The sequence below is a fragment of the Orycteropus afer genome, unplaced genomic scaffold (assembly GCF_000298275.1).
Source record: "Orycteropus afer afer isolate SDZICR_OR568_19922 unplaced genomic scaffold, OryAfe1.0 scaffold00323, whole genome shotgun sequence".
In the NCBI taxonomy this organism is placed as follows: domain Eukaryota; kingdom Metazoa; phylum Chordata; class Mammalia; order Tubulidentata; family Orycteropodidae; genus Orycteropus; species Orycteropus afer.
In genome coordinates, this window is record NW_006921910.1 from 763,289 (window position 1) to 785,204 (window position 21,916).

At 55.1% G+C, this 21,916-nt stretch overlaps 1 protein-coding gene across 1 annotated transcript in view; it reads right to left on the bottom strand.

Moving 5' to 3' along the window:
- The window catches only part of CACNA2D2 (calcium voltage-gated channel auxiliary subunit alpha2delta 2), a 159,399-nt gene that overhangs the window by 10,668 nt on the left and 126,815 nt on the right, over window positions 1-21,916 (bottom strand). The window contains exons 4-21 of the mRNA XM_007952009.1: window positions 19,881-19,940; window positions 12,665-12,709; window positions 9,102-9,243; window positions 5,596-5,727; window positions 5,341-5,398; window positions 4,553-4,603; window positions 4,317-4,416; window positions 4,023-4,181; window positions 3,673-3,780; window positions 3,479-3,557; window positions 2,844-2,893; window positions 2,573-2,662; window positions 2,319-2,390; window positions 2,045-2,119; window positions 719-793; window positions 565-636; window positions 420-491; window positions 255-316 (exon numbers count right to left, since the gene is read on the bottom strand). Coding sequence (XP_007950200.1) covers window positions 255-316; window positions 420-491; window positions 565-636; window positions 719-793; window positions 2,045-2,119; window positions 2,319-2,390; window positions 2,573-2,662; window positions 2,844-2,893; window positions 3,479-3,557; window positions 3,673-3,780; window positions 4,023-4,181; window positions 4,317-4,416; window positions 4,553-4,603; window positions 5,341-5,398; window positions 5,596-5,727; window positions 9,102-9,243; window positions 12,665-12,709; window positions 19,881-19,940 — 1,502 coding nt within the window. The remainder of the gene's footprint in view (window positions 1-254; window positions 317-419; window positions 492-564; window positions 637-718; window positions 794-2,044; window positions 2,120-2,318; window positions 2,391-2,572; window positions 2,663-2,843; window positions 2,894-3,478; window positions 3,558-3,672; window positions 3,781-4,022; window positions 4,182-4,316; window positions 4,417-4,552; window positions 4,604-5,340; window positions 5,399-5,595; window positions 5,728-9,101; window positions 9,244-12,664; window positions 12,710-19,880; window positions 19,941-21,916) is intronic.

The window sequence follows — 21,916 nt, forward strand, 5'->3', positions numbered from 1 at the left end:
CTGTCCTGAGTTCCAGGGGGTGGGCACTTGTCCCTGAAGGGCCAGGTAGAAGCCCTTGGGGAGTTGAGTGTTCGGGGTGTACAGTGAGCAGCCCTGGCTGCTAGTGCCTACCCCCCGCCCCCTAGGGATGGTGGTCACAGCCAGCCAAGACCCTTGTTCTCTTAGCAGGCTGGGGTGGGAGAGGGAGGACTCAAACTTTGGGCTCTGGGGGCCTCCCCTCCCCTCCCCCCAAGCTCAGCCCCGGCCCCACTCACCTGTAGTTGGTGCTCCTTATGGGCACCCAGGTGTAGTTGCGCATCACCTCGTCTATGTATCTCTGGGAGAAGAGGCTAGGTCAGGGGCTCGGGCTAGCCGGCACAGGTGAGGGTGGGGTGGGGGTCAGGAGGTGGCCAGCCCAACCTCTTCCGCCACCTTCTCACCTCATCCAGGGACTTGACCAGTGTTCTGATCTGCCTGTGGCCCTTGTTGCCATCAATCATGCTCCTACGGATCTGAAGGGGCAGGAGACATGAGGGGCAGGGCCCCTACCCTACTCTTCTCCCCTGCCTCCTGCTCCCCCCTTACCTCCTCCTTATTTTCATCTTCTAGCTCTGCATCCAGGAAGTCCAAGGTCACAGGTTCCCGGAAATTAGTGGTCTGCGAGAGGCCGGGTGGGAAGTCAGACAGAAGTCCCCATTTCTAAGGGTTCACCCACCTCCAGACTGTCCACCCAGCTCACCTGGGGCTTGAGGTTGGGGTGCAGCAACACGTAGCCGTTCAGGTCGATGGCAAATACATATCCGTTGGCTCCAAGCTGGGGGCACATGGGGGCTCAGGGCTTAGAGGGCTGGGCAGGGCTCCCCTATGCTCTAGAGCAATTCCACTGCTTGCTTTCTGTGCCTCTGAGAGGTGCTGTTTGCTTGCCTGGACCAAGAGCTGCCACATGCCACACAGCCCAAGCCTGCTCCTCAAGCCAGGCCCAGAAGGCTGGGTGCCCTTATGCACTGGGCCTTGCTGAGGTCTGCCAGCTCCATGGGAACCCCATTCAGTTTGGTATTCTGTGGTTCTCACCCCTACTCCTGGTTCTCATGGAGCTGTCAATCAGCCTGAACTCTCTGCTTCCAATGGTCTCACAAGACCGTGTCCCACAACTGTGCTCCCCTGCCTGCTGTGTCCATTGGTCACTCTCTGTTGCCCTCTATCCATCTCCCTCCTGCCTCAGATCTGTGCCTCCCCTCATCCTCATCTCAGTAAGTGGAGGGGGAGGAGAGTAGGCTTTGAAACCCCAAAGGCCTGAGGCTTCCTTTCCAAGTGGGAGTGAAGTAGGAGTAGGTAGGACTCCCGACTCACTCCTCACCTTTCTGAGGCACAATTTTCTCCTTGTACCTGGAGGCCAATGACATGGCCTCTGCCTTCTCATGTGGCTTAGGCTTAGGGCACAGCCTCTTCACTCTCACTCCCACCCCTAAGACCCAAATTCCCTTTCCCACAGGCCCTGGGCCAGCTGTACTGTAATCTTGCCCCTTCCCTGTTTATGATTCTGTTGATCACCTTCAGGCCTTTGCCCAGAGACTTCTCTGCCTGCAAGGAATGCCTTCCCCTCAGCTCTGCTCAGGACTTGTCTAGGTCAGCAGTCCCTGGGCCAAATCTGACCTGCTGCCTGTTCCTATATGGCTATGAGCTAAGAATGGTATTTATATTTTCAGATGGTCGAAAACCTAAACTAGAATTATATTGTGTGACATGTGAAAATAATATGAAATTAGAAATTCAGAATCCATAAGTAAAATTGTGTTGGAACACAGACACACAATATAATGACGGAGTTGTGTAGATTGGATGGTCTACAAAACCTAAAACACTTACCATCTGGCCCTTCATAGAAGGCATGCTGACCCTGGTGCTAGGTCCAACGTCACTTCCCCTAGAAGTGTTCCCAGATTCCCTGAATGTAGAGGTCTTTGTGGAGGTATTGTAACAGCTCCCCCACCCAATCTCTTCTATAGGGGCCTGGCTTGGGTCCCTGCGGGAGGCACAGCAAGGTAGAAGGCAGGTGGGCACTCACTGTGTAGTTGGGAGTCAGTCTCTTGATGTCATTTAGAGCCACATCGATGCCCATCACGCCCAGGATCAGCTGGTTCTGAGAGCAGAGGCATTGGGGGTCTCTGATGGGCCCACTTCTGTGGGAAGCCTCTCTGCCCAGCCCCACACCCAAGGCCTCACCCTGCTCTCATAAACAGCTGCCTCCACCAACAGAATTTACAGTCTTGCTCCATTCCCTCTCCACCCTCCATACCTGCCATGGGCATGTTCAACCCTTCCCCATTGGAGGATCTCACCTTCTTTTCCCCAGGGCCATCCTGCGTCAGGTTGAAAACAGGGAGGGTCCCTGTCACCACCAACCCCAGCCCCTAGAAGTAGAAAAGGATGATGGGATCTCCTTCCTGTGGCCAGTTCTGCCCCTAGGGGCTCAGGCACAGGCCACCTCTCTCTTATCTATCCCCATAAGGGTGCCCTCAAGGGACTTGACCCCGTGGACATATCCTTGGGAAAAGGCAGTCAGCCCCACTCCTACCTGGCCCAGAGGCCTTACCAGCGCGTCCTCATAAACATTGGTCCATTGCACTTGCTTGGCCTCTTTGCCTGCCAGCACCATGGGCCTGCCCAACACGTCCAAATATTCCTGGAGAGGTGGGCGCAGGCAAGTCACACTCCTCCCCCTCTTACTGCACCCTCCCCGTTCTTTCCCTCTTTATGTTGGGCTTGTACCCATAAAAGCCACCAGGGGGTGCTCTTGCCCCACAACAGCCTGAGTAATGCCTTATCCCAGTGGGGCTGGGATAGGGGCTTCCCCCTAGTCTTACCTGCGTGTTGATGCGGATGGCACCTATGGACGGGATCTCAAAATAGTAACCTGTGAGTGAAGGGAAGGCAGAGTTAGACCTGGATGGCTCTGTGAGATCCACAATGCAGGGGATCCTGTACCCTAGGGTGTATCTGCAGCCCTGATATGTCCCTCAGGCTCCCTCTCTTTTTGGTGTCACTACCCTCAAACTCATGTCCCTTTAGTGCTCCCTACCATCACCCTGCTATGAATGGAGGAGTGTGGGGAGGGGCAGGCATGGGATGAAGGGAGGAGCTGGAGGCCTGAAGACCCTCATTCTATGAGGACAGTGACTCAGAGTTCACCCAGGGTCAGGCTCAAGTGCACAGAAAGATAGTCTGGCCAGCAAACAGACACAGGATCAGACAAGCTGGGACATGGATGGGCAATGGACAGACAAATGGGCAGAAAGATACTTAGATGGACAAGTTAGACAGCCCATCAAATAGGTAGAGAGCTGGACAGCCCCATGTATGTCAGGATGGATAGATAGTGGATGAATAAACAGCAGAACAACTGGACAGACAGACATATGGATGAGCAGATGGACAACAAATTCAATGAACAGCAAGAATGGCAGGCAGACCCTATGGCAGTGGCACCCAGGTGAGGTACCTTTGTTGGCACAGGCCATCCACTGTAGAGGTGTGACGTCATAGTTGTGCTGCCCCACGGAGAAAGTGAACACGCGTACCTGCAGAGGGGTAGGGTGGGCATGATGTTATTGCCGTGGCTGGCTGCCAGAGTACAGCCCTCTCCTTAATGGGGCGATCCCAGGTCAGGGAAGCCCTGCTGGGGCTAAGCCTCACCGTTCGGTTGGGCCAGTTGTACTTCTCAAAGACGTCCTGCACGCGGTCCTCACCACCATCCGTGAACATCATGATCATCTTGTTGCAGTTGGCTCGAGTGATGTTGGACTGGGCGGGGTTGGGCATGGGGTCAGGTGGCTCTTGGTGTCTCCCCAGTCCAGGGGGTAGAGCCTCCCTCCCCTGGCAGGCCTGGCTCTCTGGCCCTCCTTCCCCACAGCAGACGGTCCTGTCTGCCCTAGCTGCCTGCCCGCTTAGCGCTAACAAGGCCATCTGTCTTGATTTCTCTGGTGTCGCTGTGCCCAGGCCCTTGCCTGCCCCCTCTCGCCCACTTGCCCACCCATGGGGCTCACATTCTGCAGCTGGTCGAACGCGTATTCAAAGCCGGCCTTGTAGCCTGTGGTGCCCTTGGCTACCATGCCCTGTACGGCTTCCTTGAACACCTTCTTGTTACGCACATTGGCCTGCACCAGGTGCGTGAAGCATGAAACAGGCTGTGCCTTCTCGTTGAACTGCAGGGACAGAAGGAGTGATGAGTGGTGTCAGAGTGCCAGGCCAGGCAGCTGTTGACCAGGATGGGGCTGGTGGTGGTCATGGGGGTGGTACAAATGGAGGTGGCCAATATACCCTGCTGTCTTGACACTCACCGAGGCCACATTCACATAGTCATCATCGGAGAGTGTGTCCAGCATCTCACAGACAGACGTCTTCATCAGCTTTAGAGTCAGGCCACTCACGCTGCCGCTCCTGCACAGGTCATGCAAGGGCCATGGAAGTGTCAGGTGGGTCTCAGTTGTTCTCTTGCCATCCCCCCATGATGTTCCTAGGTAGTAGGGTCCACCCCTGGCCCTGCCCAGCCTGGCCTGCTGGCATGCTCACTCACACATCCACGATGATGACCATGTCCTTGGGAGATGAGGCCCCCTGGATGTACCTGCCCGGAGAAGCGTCAGTTAGGGGCAGACCCACTGGAGCCTTGTGGATCCTTCCTTCCCACACCCACATACTGAATTTAACATGTTTCTACTAAGCATCCACTGTAAGGGCCAGGTACTGTTCTAGGTACTGAGGATACCAAGTTTAATAAAACATAGTCTTTGCCCATGACATGAGTGACCTGATTCCCTACTATGTGACCGACCCAAGGAAAGATTAGTAGATGATCCAGAGATGGGGCAGAAACTTTGTTCCCTGGCCTCAGTGGCTTATTGTGTCCCCTGCCCTGGGTAGAGACTCCAAGGGCAGAGCCTTAGCTGTGTGTGGGATGGAGCAGGCAGCAGGGAGGGAGGAGGTCATGGACACGGAGGGAGAAGTGAGCAGTACCAGGGCCAAAGCCCTGTAATGATGCTGTTGGAGGGTGTCAGATGGGTGGGTCAGGGTCTGACCAACCCTGCAGAGGATATATCTACCCTTGGGGACCTCCACTGTCCCAGTCCCTCAGTCCGGGGGGGGGTGGGCATGCTGGGCAGTGGATGGGGGCAGAGGCAGCTGGGAGGCCTGCTTGGGTGATGGGATCCATTTTCCAGTGGCAACGATGTGTGAAATGAAAATTGGATAGAGCTGGCTGCAACCTGCTCCGAGGCCTGGATATGGGGGTGGGGGGAGTGGAGCAGGCGGAGGGGATGGGGAGATGCAGGGGTGTCCCTGCTCAGCCCCTCCCTGCTGGCTCACCAGGGTCTCCTTCGGACGTCGTACAGGTCGATCTTCTTGGGAGCTCGCCATGGGGTGGCTGTGGGAGGAGAGGGGATGAGGTGGGACTGGCAGGGAAGGACCCAGCCCTGAAGGCAGACCTTGCAGGAGTGACCAGGCCCTTCCACCACCTGCAGGGTGACTATGCCAGCCTGTGCACTCCAGGACAGGTGGGCTGGGAGATGGAGGAGATTGGGTGCTGGGTGGACAGGGAGATGTGGAGAGGCTGGCACCTACCTGGATAGTAGCGAGTGACTCCAGTGGCACTGCCAAAGACCTGCCACAGCAGCGTGGGGTCCTGCCTGCGGTTCTCGATGAACACGTTCTCCAGAGCTTCTGTCCAGTTGAGCTCATTGAGGATGATGGTGGCTATGGGGGAAGCAGGAGACTAGGGTGGCAAGTGCCAGGGCTGTCCCTCATTGAACCCCACTTCTTATGCCACAACAACCCCCCTGCATGTGCCCACTATCTAGGACGCCTCACCTGCTCTCTGCCTGTCCAGAGTCCCCCTCATTCCCCAGGGCCTCCTCCAGGACGAATTCCTGGTCCTCACCCCTCCTGAGTCTTTTAAAGCTCCGCTCAGCCAATCCCTCAGCCAGGCCCCAAGCGATCAGGCAGGGGGGCTGTGGCCTGTAGGCTCAGGAGAGGGGCCACTGAGGTAGAGGGAGCTGTGAGCTGGGACCCCACCCAGCGTCCTGCCTGGAGACAAGCTGCTCCCCTGGGAGCTCACCCACTCAGCATGCACTCCCGACCGCAGCCACAAGAAAGCAATTAAGGGCCCGATGATGGGGCTGGAATTATTCAGCTATTAAGGTACCTGATAAGCTGGAAGCCACTCAGCTCCATGATTAATCAACTGGGGCCAGGAGCAGGCAGGGGTGGGGGCAGGGGCTCTCAGAGGAGCAGGGGTGGTGCCACGATCTTGCTCCAACACAGGCACCAGCTCACATGTGGATGCGTGGATGCGTGCATGCGTGCGCACACATGCGCGCACGCACGCACACACACACGTGCACGCGAGCACAGCCTGCATTCCCCTCCAGGTATACCTGCTACTAACCTCTGTGTTTCTAGCTAGGTATATAACTCCCCCTCATCTGCACCGCCCCCCCCCCCCGCCTCCAAATCCCCCGTCCGGAAGCCCCAACTGTTGCCCTGGCTCAGGGGCACACATGCCTGCTTACATACCACCCTGCACCTCAGTGAGTCCTGCACCAGTGAGTGCTGCTCTCACAACCCCCAGCCGGTAACCACCCACTTGCCTCTGCCCTCTCATGGCTACACACATGCAAGCCCCTGGCCAGACCCACCCCTGCACGCACATACAGAGTAAGCCTTCTCTTAGACAGACATCCCTCCTGGGCATCCTTTAACACTGGCAGAGACCCAGGATGACTTGAGCAGTGTCACCTTCTCCAACTCAGGGCAGCCTTAAATTTACCCGATGGCTCCACAGATGTGTGACACGTGCTCTCGTGTGCACTGTACTTGTGGGCATGTGTGTGCTCAGGAAACGAAGTAGTAGTGTCAAACCTGCTTCTGCCAGGCCTCTACCTCACCCCTTCCTCTGGGTGGCTGTGACTTCTTCCTCTATCTGCTTTCTTCCCAGGTGGAGCCCTGTCACCCTCATCATCCCATCCTGACCCAAGCCCTGTCAAATATCCACCCTGAGTGAGAACCAGTCAATGCCTTCCAAAACTTTACTGTTTTATTCAGAGTAGAGCCTCTGAACACTGAAACCTTCAGAGCAGATGAAGAACTGCGATGTACAGTAATGCTCAAGACTGCCCACAGCCCAGGGGTCCCAGCATATTCCTGAGCACAACCTCCGTGTTTCTCCATGTGTTCATTCTCTCCTTCCACAGTGCGGAGGCCCCTGATGTGTTCCATCTGTTGGCTAGTCCCTCCCACTCTGTTCTTGCTCCTTCTCCCCCCCTTGGTGGCTGCCCTTAACAGGCCATAATATGAAAACAAAACACATTTCATTCCTAGCATTGGCTGTGCCTATTGAACGGTATGTTACGGTCTCATTCCTAATTCGGAAACTTAGTGACTTGAACAGTATCTATTTTTCTCTTTAAAGAACAGATAATAAAGTCAGGCTCTCAAACATTTCATACAGTCCTGTCTGGCCTGGGAGGTAGGGACCCATACCTGCTTTACTGGGCCTCAGTTTTCCCTTGTGCACAATGAAAGGCTTAGAGTAGACTGTCTTAGAAGCCCCTCTGGCTGCTGGCAGAGGCATGTCCCTGGCTTAGGTCAAGAGCTAGTAGAAGACCTTTGTTCCTGCTGGGCTGTTCCTGCAGGCACACATGGCCACAAGCACACATGTGCACATACCTTCATTGCAAGCCACGCTTGTGCAAACACTTGGCTTCTGCCTGGAAGGGGGCTGCTACTAGGCCTCGTATGCACATACCCGCACCCGCGTGTACACACACTCAGATCAAGCTGAGCTGGGAAATGGGGACCATGCCCCCTCAGGCAGGCGATTACAGATTTAATTAAAAGTGACACAGTAAATAAAAAACATATAAAATGTAATTTGTGTGGGTAGCGAGGGGTGACGGGGGAGGGCGGTGTGGCTCCTGTTTTAATTAGCGTGCCTGCCTGTGATAGTGCCCCTCGACTGGCTCAGGCAGGTGGCCTGTGGGTGGCCTGTGGGAAGAAGCGTGTGTGGGTGTCTTCCCCCACCTCCACCAGAGGCTGCTGAGAAGGCTGGCTGACCCTAAGAGTGGAGAGGACCTCCCTGAGGTTCCCAGGGAATTCCCTGCATTCAAGATGGAGCCCACCCATTGGCTCTGGGATATCTGTCCCAGGATCCCCAGCCCAATGGACTCCTTCGATTGCAAGGCTACTCCGTAAGTGCTCACAAAGTCACTTGAATCCTGGCTGGGGCTCCCTACCCAATGTTTGATTCCCGGCTTCCTCCCGCTATACCTCCCAAGATCCTCAGGAAGTTCCTGCTTATATCCACTTCAAGTCATTCTAGCTGTAGTAACCCAGCTTCTGGTTGTCCCTGGAGCTTGGAATTTCAATCACCCTTATCCCAATCTCCCTCTCCATCTCCTCAGACCCAGGCTGCTTTGGCCTGGATACCATCTCCCCACCCATTTGACTCTGCTCTTGGCCAAGGGTCCATCTGATGTGGTAGCTCCCTAACCTCTCCCACAAGGGGCAGGGAGTGAAGAGGGTGGGGAGGAGCTGCTCTGGGGGCTACGTGGGATTCGGCCCAGTGTGTGGGGGAACAGTGTGTATGCATTTATGTATATACACGCATATATAAGATAAAGAGACCATGCATGCACAGGTATAAGAAGCCTGGTACTTTGTAGCTTGCTGAAAGCTTGGCACTTTGTATTTGCAGGGGGTTAGCATGAGGCTGTGCACATGCCTGTGTGTTCATTGCTGGATGCCTGTCTGTGGGTGTATCAGGTGAGCATGTGTGACCACAGGGTTAGGAGCTGGGACAGATGACACTAGCCTTCCATTCTCAGGTATCCTGCCTCTATGGTACATACCAGGAAAAAAAAAAAACAAAAAACCGAACTCGCTGCCATCAAGTTGATTCTGACTCATAGCGACTCCCTTTGGGTTTCTGAGGTGGTAAATCTTTATGGAAGTAGATTGCCCAGTCTTCCTTCCATGGAGTGGCTGGTGGGTTTGAACCGCCAACCTTCTGGTTAGCAGTCAAATGCCTTAGGCACTATACTACCAGAGCTCCTTCTATGGTGGATACTCACAGCCTTTGTAGATGTCCGTGGGGATCTGCACAGCTGTGTACGAATAGTTGACTTTATTCTTGAAGTTTGGGTCCTCGACAAAGTCCAGCCTCAGGGTGCTGACTTTTGACCCCCTCTCCATATCCTCGCTCTCAGGGTCATCCTGCAGAAAGTTCCCCCCAACCCCCAGCAGTGTCAGGGCTGGAAAATGGTGGGGTAGGGTCAGCCAGGACTGTGCATGGGGTCTGGGAGGAACAAAGTCTTGAGTTGGGGCATCTGAGAGAAAGAGACTACTACAGTACATGCAGACAAGGGAGATGGGTAGAGAGACCTAGGGGCAGATGACAGGGGGGATGGACACTTATCTAGGTGGTCTGTGACTCCCACCTGCTCCTGCCTGCCCCTGCCCCCCATCCCCACAGTTGCTAAACCCAAATTTGAAAACCAAACACAAACCCAACCCCTCCCCCACATCACTGAAAAGAAAAGGGGGCAAATCCAGTTAGTATGAGCTAGCTGCAAGCCTCTACCCACAAGGAGGTGCTTTGAGCAACCAACCACAGGAAGGCCTTGGCAGCCCCTCCCAGGAGCTCTGCTGTTCCCCCACCCTGGGCCCCACCCATTCCCTGCCCAGTGTTCCTTTGGCACCAGGGCGAGGGCCCTAGCCCCCTGTGGGCAGGGGCCCCACCCTTGAAGCAGGAGGGACTCAGGGGTTGAGCCAGAGTTGTGGGAGTCCTTGGGGAGGGCTTGGCTGGGTGGGGGCCAGCACTTAGACTTGGTAGCCTCTGGAGGGAGGGTCTGTGGCGCCTGCTAGCAGCAGGACAGTAAGGGCCCCCGCTGACTTTCTAAAACGAGCCGCAGCAGTCTGACAGGTGCCAATTATGGCATCTCTCGGCTGGGCAGGCTGGGCATGCGCCATGCGCCCCCGCCCACCACCACAGGCTGGCGGGAGTGGGTCTCCGACTGCAGTGTGGATGCCGCAGCCAAGAGGGGGGGCAGGCACTGGTGCAGGTGTGCAGGGGGGAGGGAAGATGGTAGAAGAGAGAGAAGGGGAAGATGGGAAAAGTCACACTGAGTAGGCACAGGGAGAAGAGGGTGAGGAAGGGCAGAGAGCGGAGCTGGGAGGTTTTGTGCCCTTGTAGAAGGGGGCTTAGGCAGCTAACCCCACCCCCCGCCCCATACTCCCTCAGTATCCCTCAAGACCTCTGACCAACCCCAGTATCAGGTTGTCTTGTTTCCTCTGCCCCTGAGGGTCCCATAGAGCTGACCGTATTGCCCCTGTGTCCTGGGCCAGCTCTTCATGTTCCCACCCCTAGGTGTTTGTCCAGGTTGTGCCTTGTCTGGGGAAAAGGTGATGTGCCCACAAGGGCCTCCTTCCTCCCCACCCAGTCAGAGATGTTCTTCACACCACAGGGGTGCTCTGCTTCCACCCTCGGGTGCCTGACTAGTCAGGGCAGCAGATGGCCTGGTGTGGGGCTGGCCTGTCTCTGAGGGACCTGCAGATAACACCCTGTTCACCTCTTCAAGGGTGGGTTTTGTACAGCAAATCTAAACTGTTTTCTGTTCTCTCATTGCCTCTCATCCAGTACGCCACCCCTCTGCCCACCCTGGCACACCCTTGAGGACGCTTGGAAGTTCCTGGGTGCTGGGTAAAGCCAGAGCAGGCGACCGATGAGCAGGGAGGCCTGAGAAGGGAGCCGGCTGCCTCTGAGGCGTGCGCCACTCACGTTCCATTCCGAGGAGGGGGAGGTGCGGGAGATGAAGGGCCCTGAAATGTCAGCGGCAGATGAAGGGCGCTGGAAAATTTAATCTCCCAACTTTTCCAACTAATGTGACATTTGGATTCCGTTCTGATAAGCTATCAGCTGGCGAACTTTTTCTTTTCTTTCTCTTTCCCCCACCCCCACCTTCTGGCTGGTAATTTAAAAGTAAATGGTCTAGAAAGATCTCTAACTGTACCTCTGGCAAAGATTAAAAAAACAAAACAACACAACAAGCAGGGGAACCAGCAAGCGTGTGTGCCATTGTTCATACCGGGGTCTGGCCAGGCGAGGCTGGGTTTTTAGCTTACTGACTTTAGCCCAGCCCCTCCCTGGAGGTGAACTCTCCCTTTGGGTAGTCCCTAGGGGTCCCCAGTACATGTCCAAAGGGCCAGGGGCAGGGAGTTAGCAGTTCGGAATTAGGGATTGGGGCCCTGGACATAGCTGGGGACCGCTGGGAGTTCAGAGTGTTAGTTAGGGGGCTGAGTACTAGAGTGGGGCCAGGCTGGCCAAGTAGCCCCTCAGTGCCATCCCAGAGCCCAGGGGCTTTGCACAGTGGGCAACCGCAGTCTCCTGGTTTATATTTAATGCACTGATTGCTAAAATTACAGCCCGCTGCTGATGGGGGTAAGGAATTAGATTCAGGGTCTAATTAAAGGTTCGCTCTTCATTTGAATTTCAGATTTCAGCTTTAATTTTAGCAACTTCTCTGGGAGCCACAGAGGCTCATCCAAGGGGAAGCACACCTGCTTGAGCCCACCCACCCCTCCTTCTCAGGCCCCCTGACTCCCTGCCCTCCTGAAGGCTCACCCAGCCCAAGCTGGCCCCTGGACCCCTGCAAGAGATCTTTTGGCCTCCCCACCTCCTGTGTCATTGGATATGTCCTGCTTGCCCCAGGGCCAATAAGACTGGGAGAGGAAGACAGGATTCTGGGTCTCTGACACCAGCCAGCAGGCGTCGGGGACACTCCAGAGACTGGGCTGCAGTGATGCCTCTGTAAAGAAGGGGCAGTTGAGTTCAACTACTTTGCCTTGAAGACAGGCAGAGGGGCTCAGGCCTTGACAGGTTCACCAAACACTGTCTATCCTCAGTGCCCTGCACTTTCAACACTCTTGTCCTCTCCATAGACCCTCCCCAAATGGTCACACATCTTCTGCATGAGCTCTCTGGTGAAGAGGGTCCCAGAGCTTCCAGTTTGGAAGAGGATGATTGCAGCTGAGTTAGAGCTCGGTCCCTCATCTGAAGAATGGGCACACGAGTTGGGCTGCCTCAGTGGCTGGTGTAATACTGGCTGAACTCAGGCCAAGCCAGGCGGGGCAGGGAACCCAGCCCATGGAAGCTGCTTTTCTTCTTGATATAGGGAGGGAACCTGCACTGGCTGGAGATGCACCTGGACATCATGGAATCCTGTACCATGACCTTGCCTGCCCCCGCTTCAGGGAGCCCTCCTCAACTGCTCCTCTTTCCTCAGCTCTCTCTCAGAAAGCCCATCTTGATGTTGGAACTCTCAACTGGTGGTGGTGGTGGGGTGCCTAAGGGGTCACCACCTGACCCAGGGAAGAGGCTGGGTCTGTCACACACTATGCAGTGAAGCCTCATCTATTAGTGGCCACAGGCCAGGCAATAGGCCTGAAGGGGTCAGGTGAGTGTGTGTGTGTGTCTGTCTCACCACAACTGTGCACGCTCAAGTTCAGGATGTCAAGTGATGAGTCCTAATACCCATTTTACAACTAAAGCCTCCCAGACCCAGAGAGGGAATGTGGTGCTGCCCCCTACCCTAACCTGGCAAAGGTACAGCACGCATAGGGGAAGTGGGGCACTCACCAGCTCAGCATCGGCCTTGGCGTCATAGTACATGATGTCTTCCTCCTGGGGAGAAGTGGGGAGAGGCCTCAGTACTCATAGCCCAAGGCCCCCAAGATATAGCAGAGACCCCAGCTTCAAGGCCTGGATGGCCACCTCAGATTCCTCTGGGAGCCCCTGAAGGTTTTGGCAGATATTGCCCTCTCTGCCCCTCCAGAGCCACCATGCTGAGGAGGTTGGGTGAGTCAGTGCTGGGGATGCCCCATCCCATCCTACCCCATCAGGCCCCTCACAGGCTCCTGGATGAGGTCCCTGAGTCTGGATCCCTCAGGGCTCCCTGTGCTGCAGCCCTGCGGGGAGGTAGGGTCAGAGCGGACCGCTGGCAGAGACTCTGGCTGAAGCCGCACTGTGGGGGTGGGAGTTGGGGGGAGTAACAGAGCTGAGTCTGGGCCCAAGTGAAATAATGACTTGACGCCGCATCTTCCAATTTCTTCTATTAAAAAGCCTACTCATTACAGGCATGTACTTATTAATTATCTCTGATTTGTTGTGAAATGCGAGGGGGTTTACACAACAGGAGTGGAAAGAAACAAAGCCCGGCCCACTTGCGCCTGCTTCCCGGCCCTCGTCCGCTGAGCCACCCCGCCTGTCCTGGCCTGGGTCCGCATGCCTGCCGCCTGGGTTCTGGGCCATCTGCGCGTCATAATCACCGGCTGCCCCGGGGACCCGTAACATAAACGGGCTAATTTCATGTTTAATGATCTTTAATCAGAACCGAGCGCGGCTGATAGAGGCCGCCAGAAGGTGAGCCTGGTGCCAATGAGTGCTGCTCACCCAGGAGGGGCTGCCCCCTGCCCCCCGCCCACACCCCAGGGCCAGGACCTCCAGGCAGGGACGCTGTCCAAGTCACTTTCCTCAGGTGCTACCCAGCCCTGCTTTGTGCAGCAAGACCCCACAGAGTGGCCTGGGAAGTCCCTTGCTCATTGGGGACTTATTTCTCTATGGTCTGCAAACAGGGGTGCGACCATGCCTGCTCCTGAGGGCCTGGCTCTAAAACAGCAAGTGCAGCCATTACAGCACTTGTTCTGTGTGTGTGTGTGTGGGGGGGGGGGGGGGGGTGGGGGCAAAAGTCACCTTGGCCACCCTGAGACCTTGTGAAGCTCCACTAACTCTGTGTGACTACAGCAGGGCCGGACTGTTCCCTCTGCCTCAGGCTCCTCATTTCTAAGGGGAGGGGTGTGGCCTTGGGAACTGTTGGATCTGAAGCCATGGCCTGAGTTGGTGGCACTGAGGTTCATTGCTGGGAGCAGTCCTGGGCTGTCTACCACCAGGGACCTGGGGGATGCAAGCCACTGGCTAGACATGCAGGCATCATCCAAGGATCCCGGAACATAGATTGCATGCACTGTGCTTGGGGAAGGCCACAGCCTTTTGATGCACATCAGGCCATAGGTGACTCAACATTCACTTGCATACATATTGAGTTACTGGGTCCTCACAACAGCCCTGTGATCCCCATTATACAGATAACGAAACTGAGCCAGGGATAAAAAAGGCCTCACATCATGGATCTGATCTGCTGTCCCAACTCATCTCCGATTCCTTCCACACCCACCTCCCCATCAATTCAGGAAGACTGGAGCCCCAGTGGGCCTGTGGCAAGGACTGGGGCAGGGGCCCAGGCTCCAGGGTACTCGGCCTTTCCCAGCACCCGGCTCCGACCTTAGTGCATAATGAAAGCTGACATTACATCAAACACAATAAGGAGTTTCGGTTGATGAAGATCATTCCTGAACACACAAACCCATTAAACCGAGGGGGAAAAAAATATCAATTCAACACACTCGCTGGTGAAAAAAAAATGTGATTTGTTATCTAAAAGGGGGTTATAAACACAGCTCTGATGCTCTTTCCCTCCGTAATGAAAACAGGCGGGCACAGTGGGAGGACTGCAGATTAGAACACGGGGCTTCACACACAGACTTTTTAAGCAAATCTTCCACAAGGACAGGAAAGGGCACGGGCTGGGGATCTGTCACTATCAGGCTCCAGGAGCCCTGGGGTCCCCTCTCAGGCTGCGGCTGGGACCTGCCTGCACCCGTGCCATCCCTGGGATGCCCTGACATTCATTCGGGCCCCCTTTGCAGCTGCTCCAATGACTCCATTTCTCTGTCCTGCTGTTTCATGGTCTCAGCAGAAAATTAGACATCGGTAGCATCAGAGATATGGTGTGTGGGGCGCATGTCAAACTGGAGGGTTCCCAGCCTCCTGCAGAGCGTGGGGGAGGCTCAGGAATCTGCATGCTTTCCCCTGTCCCCAGGCTTGGGGGGCTCAGATGCAGGTGGGAAGACTCCCTCTCTGGCCTTCTCTCATCATTTTCAAGAGGACCAGGTCATTATTCTTCCTTAGCAGAGAGTAGCATGGGACAGTGATCAGGGAAAGCCACACACTGAAAATACATTGTAAGCACAGTAAGCTTGGCATGACATGGAGCAGGTGGTGTGGCAGGACGGGACCAGTAGGGTTGAAATGGGACGGTCCCTGAGAAAGTTTCTGGGTCTGCTCTGGCCTGTACAATGCCTGAGTGCCCCACCTCCTGGGTTAAACAACGAGGCAGAACTACTCCTTAATGATTAAGTGTAGGAGCCTTGGCAAAGGGGCCTGGATTCAAGTCCCAACATTGATGTGTGACACTCGTGAGCTCCTGAGCAATGAGTAAAGACTAAGGCTGAAGCCTCAAAGGCTCCAACCTATGGGCTGTCCCAGTGGCCCCATAAGGACTCCTGAGATCACCTCTATCTCACAGTGAGGCAGGGGTGGCTGGCTAGGTCATGTAGCCTCAATGAGGCTTGACTTCTGGATCCTGATATCCCCACCTGTAAAATCAGGATGATGGCACTCTGTCCCAAGGGTGCTAAGAGGATAGGGAACTGGGCCTCCCCAGAGGTTGGGGGCAACTCTACTCAGAGTGGGCCCCCCTCATGTTTGCAACTCTGCCACACCATAGGAGGGGCTTGAGGGTGGAAAGGACCCGTTGGGTGGGGGCAAAACAAGATGTCCTCACCATCTGCAGTCCACACCTCTGACACCTCTGCTCCATTACCTGGTGTTTTAGGGGCCTTTTTTCTCAAATTGGACAGAAGGTAGAGGAAATCACCTTCTGAACTCACACACCCGCCCTTCCCCCACGTGAACATGCACCCATAGAGGAGTGGGGCTAGGGGCTCTTCAAGCACATGGGGCCCTCAGGGCTGTGTGCAGATGACACACACGTGTAGATTCCAGGAAAAGGCATGAAGGATATAGGTAGGTGGGGAGAGGGTGAAGGAGTGAGTATGGAGTGAGCTTGGGGAATGGCAATTTTCATCCATGTTTGACGCACTGGAAGGTGGCTGTCATGGACTGGCTGGACGTGACTACCGCCTGCCTACCAGCCCCCTGTGCAGGGTCCAGGCTAGCTCTGGCTGCACCAGTGAAGATGCCTGGCCTTCCTGCCCTGGCCCACTGCCAGCTTAGTTCAGCCAAGAGGACTGTTTTCTGAGAGAGCCATCTGTCGCCAGCTTGGCAGAGAAGCAGGTAGTGGGCCCGATGGCTGGGGCAGGCCTTCAGGCCAGGGTGGCCACCTGTTCTGTCCAGCCGGCTCCTCTGACCTGGCCCAGGCTTCACAGCCCTCTCTTTAGATTCTCCAGACAGAGCTGCCTCCCCCATTAGACATCCCAGGGCAGGACTGCCTTCTCCATTAGACTCCTAAGTTAGGGCTTTTTTCCATCATTAGACTCCCCAAGGCAAAGCAGTATCCCCCCCCGGCAGACTCCCCAGGGCAGGGCTTTGACTCCTGCATCAGACTCCTTAGGGGAGGACTGCCTCCCCCTTTAGACTCCCAAGGCAGGACTTTGTCTCCTGAAGACCTTGGTATTGAGGCCCCGGGGACAAAGGCCTCTCCTCCTGCTCTTATCCATGCCCTCACTCAGCTCCTTCCTAGTGGTGAGTTAGGTGGCAGACAATGCTGGCACAGTGTGGTGCTGGCGCCAGGCATGGTGTCCAGCAGACCAGCCATCTTCATCTGCCTTAAACATTATGGGACTGGAGCACCTGCTCCTTGTCTGCTGGGCCATGGGAGGTGCTGTCTGCTGACAGGGGCCATGGTTTCTCTGGGTTCCCATAGTCTGGGTCACCCAGGGCTAGTACTACTGAAGCCAGTGTGCAGGGTTGTGGCCTGAGACTGGGGAGGAAGGAGGGCAGGTGGGTGTGGATTCACCATTGCCTGTTTTTCCGCAGTTTGCATGCAGATCTATTGTATGCTGTTGACACAGGGAGGGTCGCACCCTACTGAGGGGTGAAGCGGACTTTAGTTTGGCCCCATGCATTGAGCATCTCCTCTGTGCCCAGCATTGCTGGGCGTCACCCTCCCTGTCTCACAGGTAAGAAGACTGAGGCCTGGCTGCTCCTGGACACTCTGTTCATTAGGCACCTGGCTGGGCACATGAATGTTTTGAGGCAGGCCTGGCTGCTTCTGACCTGGAAGAGCTGTGAGTGGGGCAGATAGGTGAGCCCTAGGACATGGGTCTGAGTCAGCCTGAACTGGCAACTGTCTATGATGGAGGCACCAAAGGTAGGTGTTGTGGGCAGTGGAAGCCAATCCTAGGATTGGGGCCAGAAAGAGGAACCCTAGGCTGATATCTGGAGAGAGAGGCTTTATCCTTTTGAAGGAGGGGGCAGACACATTCCTGGGAGAAGACCTGGCTTGGATAAAGGCCTTGAGTTTGAGACGGGTTGTGACACAGGAAGGGGGCCATGGCCTGCAGGGGAGGAATATGGCTTCTTATCTGTCACCTCCTGAAGGTCATTGGGAAGGAGATGGGTCATGTGCCTGCAAGAGACAAAACATCATCCCTTCTCCAACCTCAATCTCCCACATTCCCTCAGAACGGACAGCCCCCGCTGGCAGCCACTGCCAGCTCTCTCTGGCAGCCCAGGCAGAGCTCGCTGGTGCGTCAGCTAATGGGTCCACCATTAGCGCTAATGCCTTTCAGCCTGGCAGCTGTGGCAGCTGCAATGCTTCCTGGGAAAAGCAGTGACCCTGCAGCTGGGGGACGAGGGAGGACTACAGCCCTACCCTGCCCCCCAAAACACCAGCAGGACAGACAGACAGGTAGGCAGGCAGACTGATGGATTGTAGTGGGGAAAGGCGATGAGCACTGAGTGAGTGAGGCTGGGGTGCCTGTGGTCATTCACACACAGGGCTGGCCAGCAGCCAATCCTTACGTATCTCAGGACAGGTGAACCCAGAGCTCAAAAGCTGGTACAGCCACACATGTGCTACACCATCACCGATGTGGCACCTACATGTGTGACTGACCTTTTCACATACCATGTCAGAGCTGTCAGGCAGCACAGACACTGGCCAGTACTTTTCCAGATGGGTGACTGAGCTCAGAGAGGGACTGTGACCCAGTGCCCAGGGAACAGGTTTTCAAGCTGAATGTCTTAGCATCACCCCTATGCCTGTTAAGACCTGGGCCCTCCTTCCTGGGAGTCCCCTATGGTGCCTACCACTATCTGGGATAAGCTTCCCCTCCCTGCCTTGGGGAGTGCTGAAAATCAGGAGTCAGACATCTGGCAGGAGATTCCTGGAAGTCTTGGATCTTCTGCAGTCAGGAAGAGGTAAAAGGTTTGGGTCCTAGGGAGTCTCTGTCTCCAGTGAGGGCCTGGACTGGGAGGTCTGATTCCTTCACTTGCTCTTCCTGTGCCTGCCCTGTGCACCTGTCCTAAGAGGTGACTGTGGTGGAAGCTGGTATGTCAGGAATGAATGCAGGGACACAGCATGTACTGAGGTTCCTGGATGTCCAGAGGGCAGAGGGGCTGATGAGCTGGACAGCAGCCTCACAGGGAGCTGGGCTCCAGGAGGAACAGTGGAAGGATCAGCATGAGCAAAGGCTGGAGGCAGGAAAGGATCTGGAGTGAGGTGTTATATGTGGCTAGAGTACAGGAGGAGTGGAGTGACCAGTGAGGTCAGAAAGGAGGAACAGTGGCTGCATCCAGGCTCAGGACTAGGCCTTATAAGCAGGAGTGCCAGGGCAGGGGTTATTTGGAGGTGAGTGGCATGGTCCTGGTGGCAGGTGAGAGAGATACGCTGGTTGCTGCCACCATATTTGGGACCTAAGGGCTGAGAAGGCACAGGGGCCCGGTGACAGGTAGTGGTGCTGAAACAGGGAGAGGGAAAAGTGTCAGTCTGAGGCCCTTAGGGAGCGGGGATCAGCTCTGGGAGTCACTGACTCATTTATTTATTCACATTAAAAAAATCATCTGCCTCCTAAGGCCCATATGAGCTCACTGAAGGCAACCCCCAGCAGCCACCAGGCAGTGAAGGAAGAAGGCCATGGTGTGGGCAAAGTGGCTCAGGATGACTCAGGGGACAGGTACCTGGGAGGAGCAGGTTTGGGTGTCTGGCACTTGACAGCCCAGCCAAGCATTTCTGCCACCAGCAGGTAACTCAGGTAGGTCTAACCATTTTGTGCCTCAGTTTTCTCATCAGTAAAATAGGGGTAATAATTGGACCTGTTTCTCCAGTGGAGAGACCCTGGCTTGAAGAATTGGAGTTTCACCCCACTATGTCCCCAACTTCCTGTGAGATCTTGGGTTTAGCGCAGCTCTCATTAGCCTCAACTTCCTTATCTGTAACATGGGTCTGATCATCCCTGTCTTCCCATCCTGGACCCAAGGAAACCACAGAAGAAGGTGGCCTGAAGCTGTCCCTTCTTGAGGATGGTCTGGTCCCCTGATTCCAGCCTGAGGGCCTCCTGGGAAGACAGGTTGTTGCTTATGGAAGACCACAAAGAGATGCAGCCCTCCTTTTTCAGTGTTTCTCCCAGTCATTTATCAAAGGCTCTGAAAAGTCCTGCAGTCAAGAAGATGCCTTTTTGCCCCATGGGCATTCCAAGGAATCTGGTCACCTCTTTAACTGCTAAGGAGATACCAACTTTGGGGAACGCCACTTCAGAGTAGTTGGTCCACTCATGAGTGACTCCATGCTCCTCTCAGGGAACTGGAGCTCCTGTCTACACCCCATGCCCCAGCACAGGGGCAGAGCCTCAAATGTTTGCTTTAAAAGTTACCAGCTCTACTCCACAGACCCTTTAGTGGCCCTCCAGAGTGTCGGGTATCTGCCCCCATTCACATCTACCCTTGCTGGAGATATGCAGGTCCTAGGGGCTGGTAAAGGCGTCTTGCGTCTTACCTTGATGTTGTCCTGCCAGTGGTGGGCTTTCTGGAAGTTCTCTGCAGCATCGGCCAATCTCTGAGGGACAGAGCACAGAGAGGTCAGAGGCTGAGGGAAGGCAGCCTGCCCCATGGCTGTCCCACAGTGTTCTTCTCCCCTGCCGCCCCCAGCACATCCTGGGCCAGGCTGGCTCAGGGACCTGTCCATCCCACCAGAGACATTTTTTTTTTTTTAAATATTTTATTGTGGTTTGGGTGCAAGTTTACAGAGAAAATTAGTTTCTCATTCAACAGTTTATACAAATTGTGTTTCATGACATTGATCGCAGTCTCCTCAATGTAACAATGCTCCTCCCAGTTCCTTTCTGGGTTCCCCATGTCCATTCCTCCTTCTTTCTTGCCCCTTTCTGTCTTCCGAGCTCTGTTTCTGGGCAAATGCTGCCCTTTTGGTCTTGTGGGTTGGTCTTGGGGTTGATTGTTCTGAGGAACACGTTCCTCACAGGTGGCCTGTCTATTGTTTGGCTGAATGGTGATTCCCAGGGGTGGGTTCAGTTCCAGGTTTGAAGGGTGTCTGAGGGCCATAGTCTCAGGGGTTCCATCGGTCTCTGTCAGACCAGTAAATATGCTCTCTTCTATGATTTTGAATTTTGTTCTACATTTTTCTCCCAATCTGTCCAGCACCTTCTATTGTGATCCTGATTAGAGCAGTCAGTAGTGGTAGCTGGGCACCATCTAGTTCTTCTGGTCTCAGGCTAATGCACGCTGTAGGTTGCAGGGTCCATTAGTCCTTCAGACCTGTTTCCTTGAAATTTTTATTTTCTTCATTTTCTTTGTTCCAGACAAGGAGAGGCCAATAGTTGTATCTTAGATGGCCACTCACAAGTTTTTAAGACCCCAGTCCACCAGAGACTCGTTGGCCCCAGACATGCCCAACTTGCTATGTGGGCATTTCCTCCACTCATAGCTGGGTTTACACAGGAAAGGTGAAGCCTGCATAGAGACCCAAGTGACATCTCTGTGGGACTCTGCATTTCAGCCCAGCAGATAATGGCAGGGAGATCCGCAGGGCAGGGCTGGAGGCTCCAACCCCCATTGCTACTCTCTATCTCCTACAAACCAGTGTCACCCCAGCACCAAGAGGAAAACCCTCCCCTGCCAAAGGGTGATTTGCTACATGTTACAGAGCGCTTCACCGATGCTCCTTTGACCCAGTCCTTTTTATGCTCAGGGACTGGCAGGAGGTACCCACTTTCACAGTCCCTCTCCCAGGTTTTCTGAGCCCCTTCCTGGAAGAGTTCCCTAAGCCCTCTCTGCACAAACCTGGCCCATCCTTTGGGGTTCTTTCTGGCAACCTCCTCCAGCACAGCCCTGTGCCTGTGAGCAAACTGCCTTGCCCTTAGAGCACTGCTGTGTCCTTGTCACTGGGTATGGTCAGCTCACAATCCAGAGGAGGAAGCAGACAGATAACCATGCAGAACAGCACAAGGTGGGGGTAGTGGAGGTGTGGGAAGCCCAGGGCTGTGGGAACGCAGGATGTTAGGAAAGGCTTCCTGGAGGAGGCAATGGGACTTGGCCATGCTCTAGGCCTGAACCTAGGCCACCTAGGGGTTCTTGCTTGGCCCAACCCATGGATCCTGTCCCCCTGGAAATCTCAGTGTTCCCGAGGATGGGGCTAAATCTGGCCCTTCTGTGTCTCCAGCAGAGCTGAGTGCAGTGGAATCCTGTTAATCATGATAACTGTGACCATGAACTCGAAGCTCTGACCCTACTGTATGTCAGGTGCTCCCTAGGCCAGGGATACGTGTACCTGCTACCTTCACATGTCTGAAACAAGCCTATTATGAAGCCTAGACAGACAAGGATACTCAGGTGCAGAGATGGCAAGCAGTCTGACCAAGGTCTCACAGTCTTGGTTGAGCTGGGGCCCTAAGCCCAGCCCTTATCATTGAATTCATCTTTCCCAGCCTGTGCCCGGGGTCTCCAGGCCACCTCTATGGGGTCCACCACGCCCAGTGAGGGGTAGAACTGCTCATGAGGGGGCAGTTTCGGTTCCCT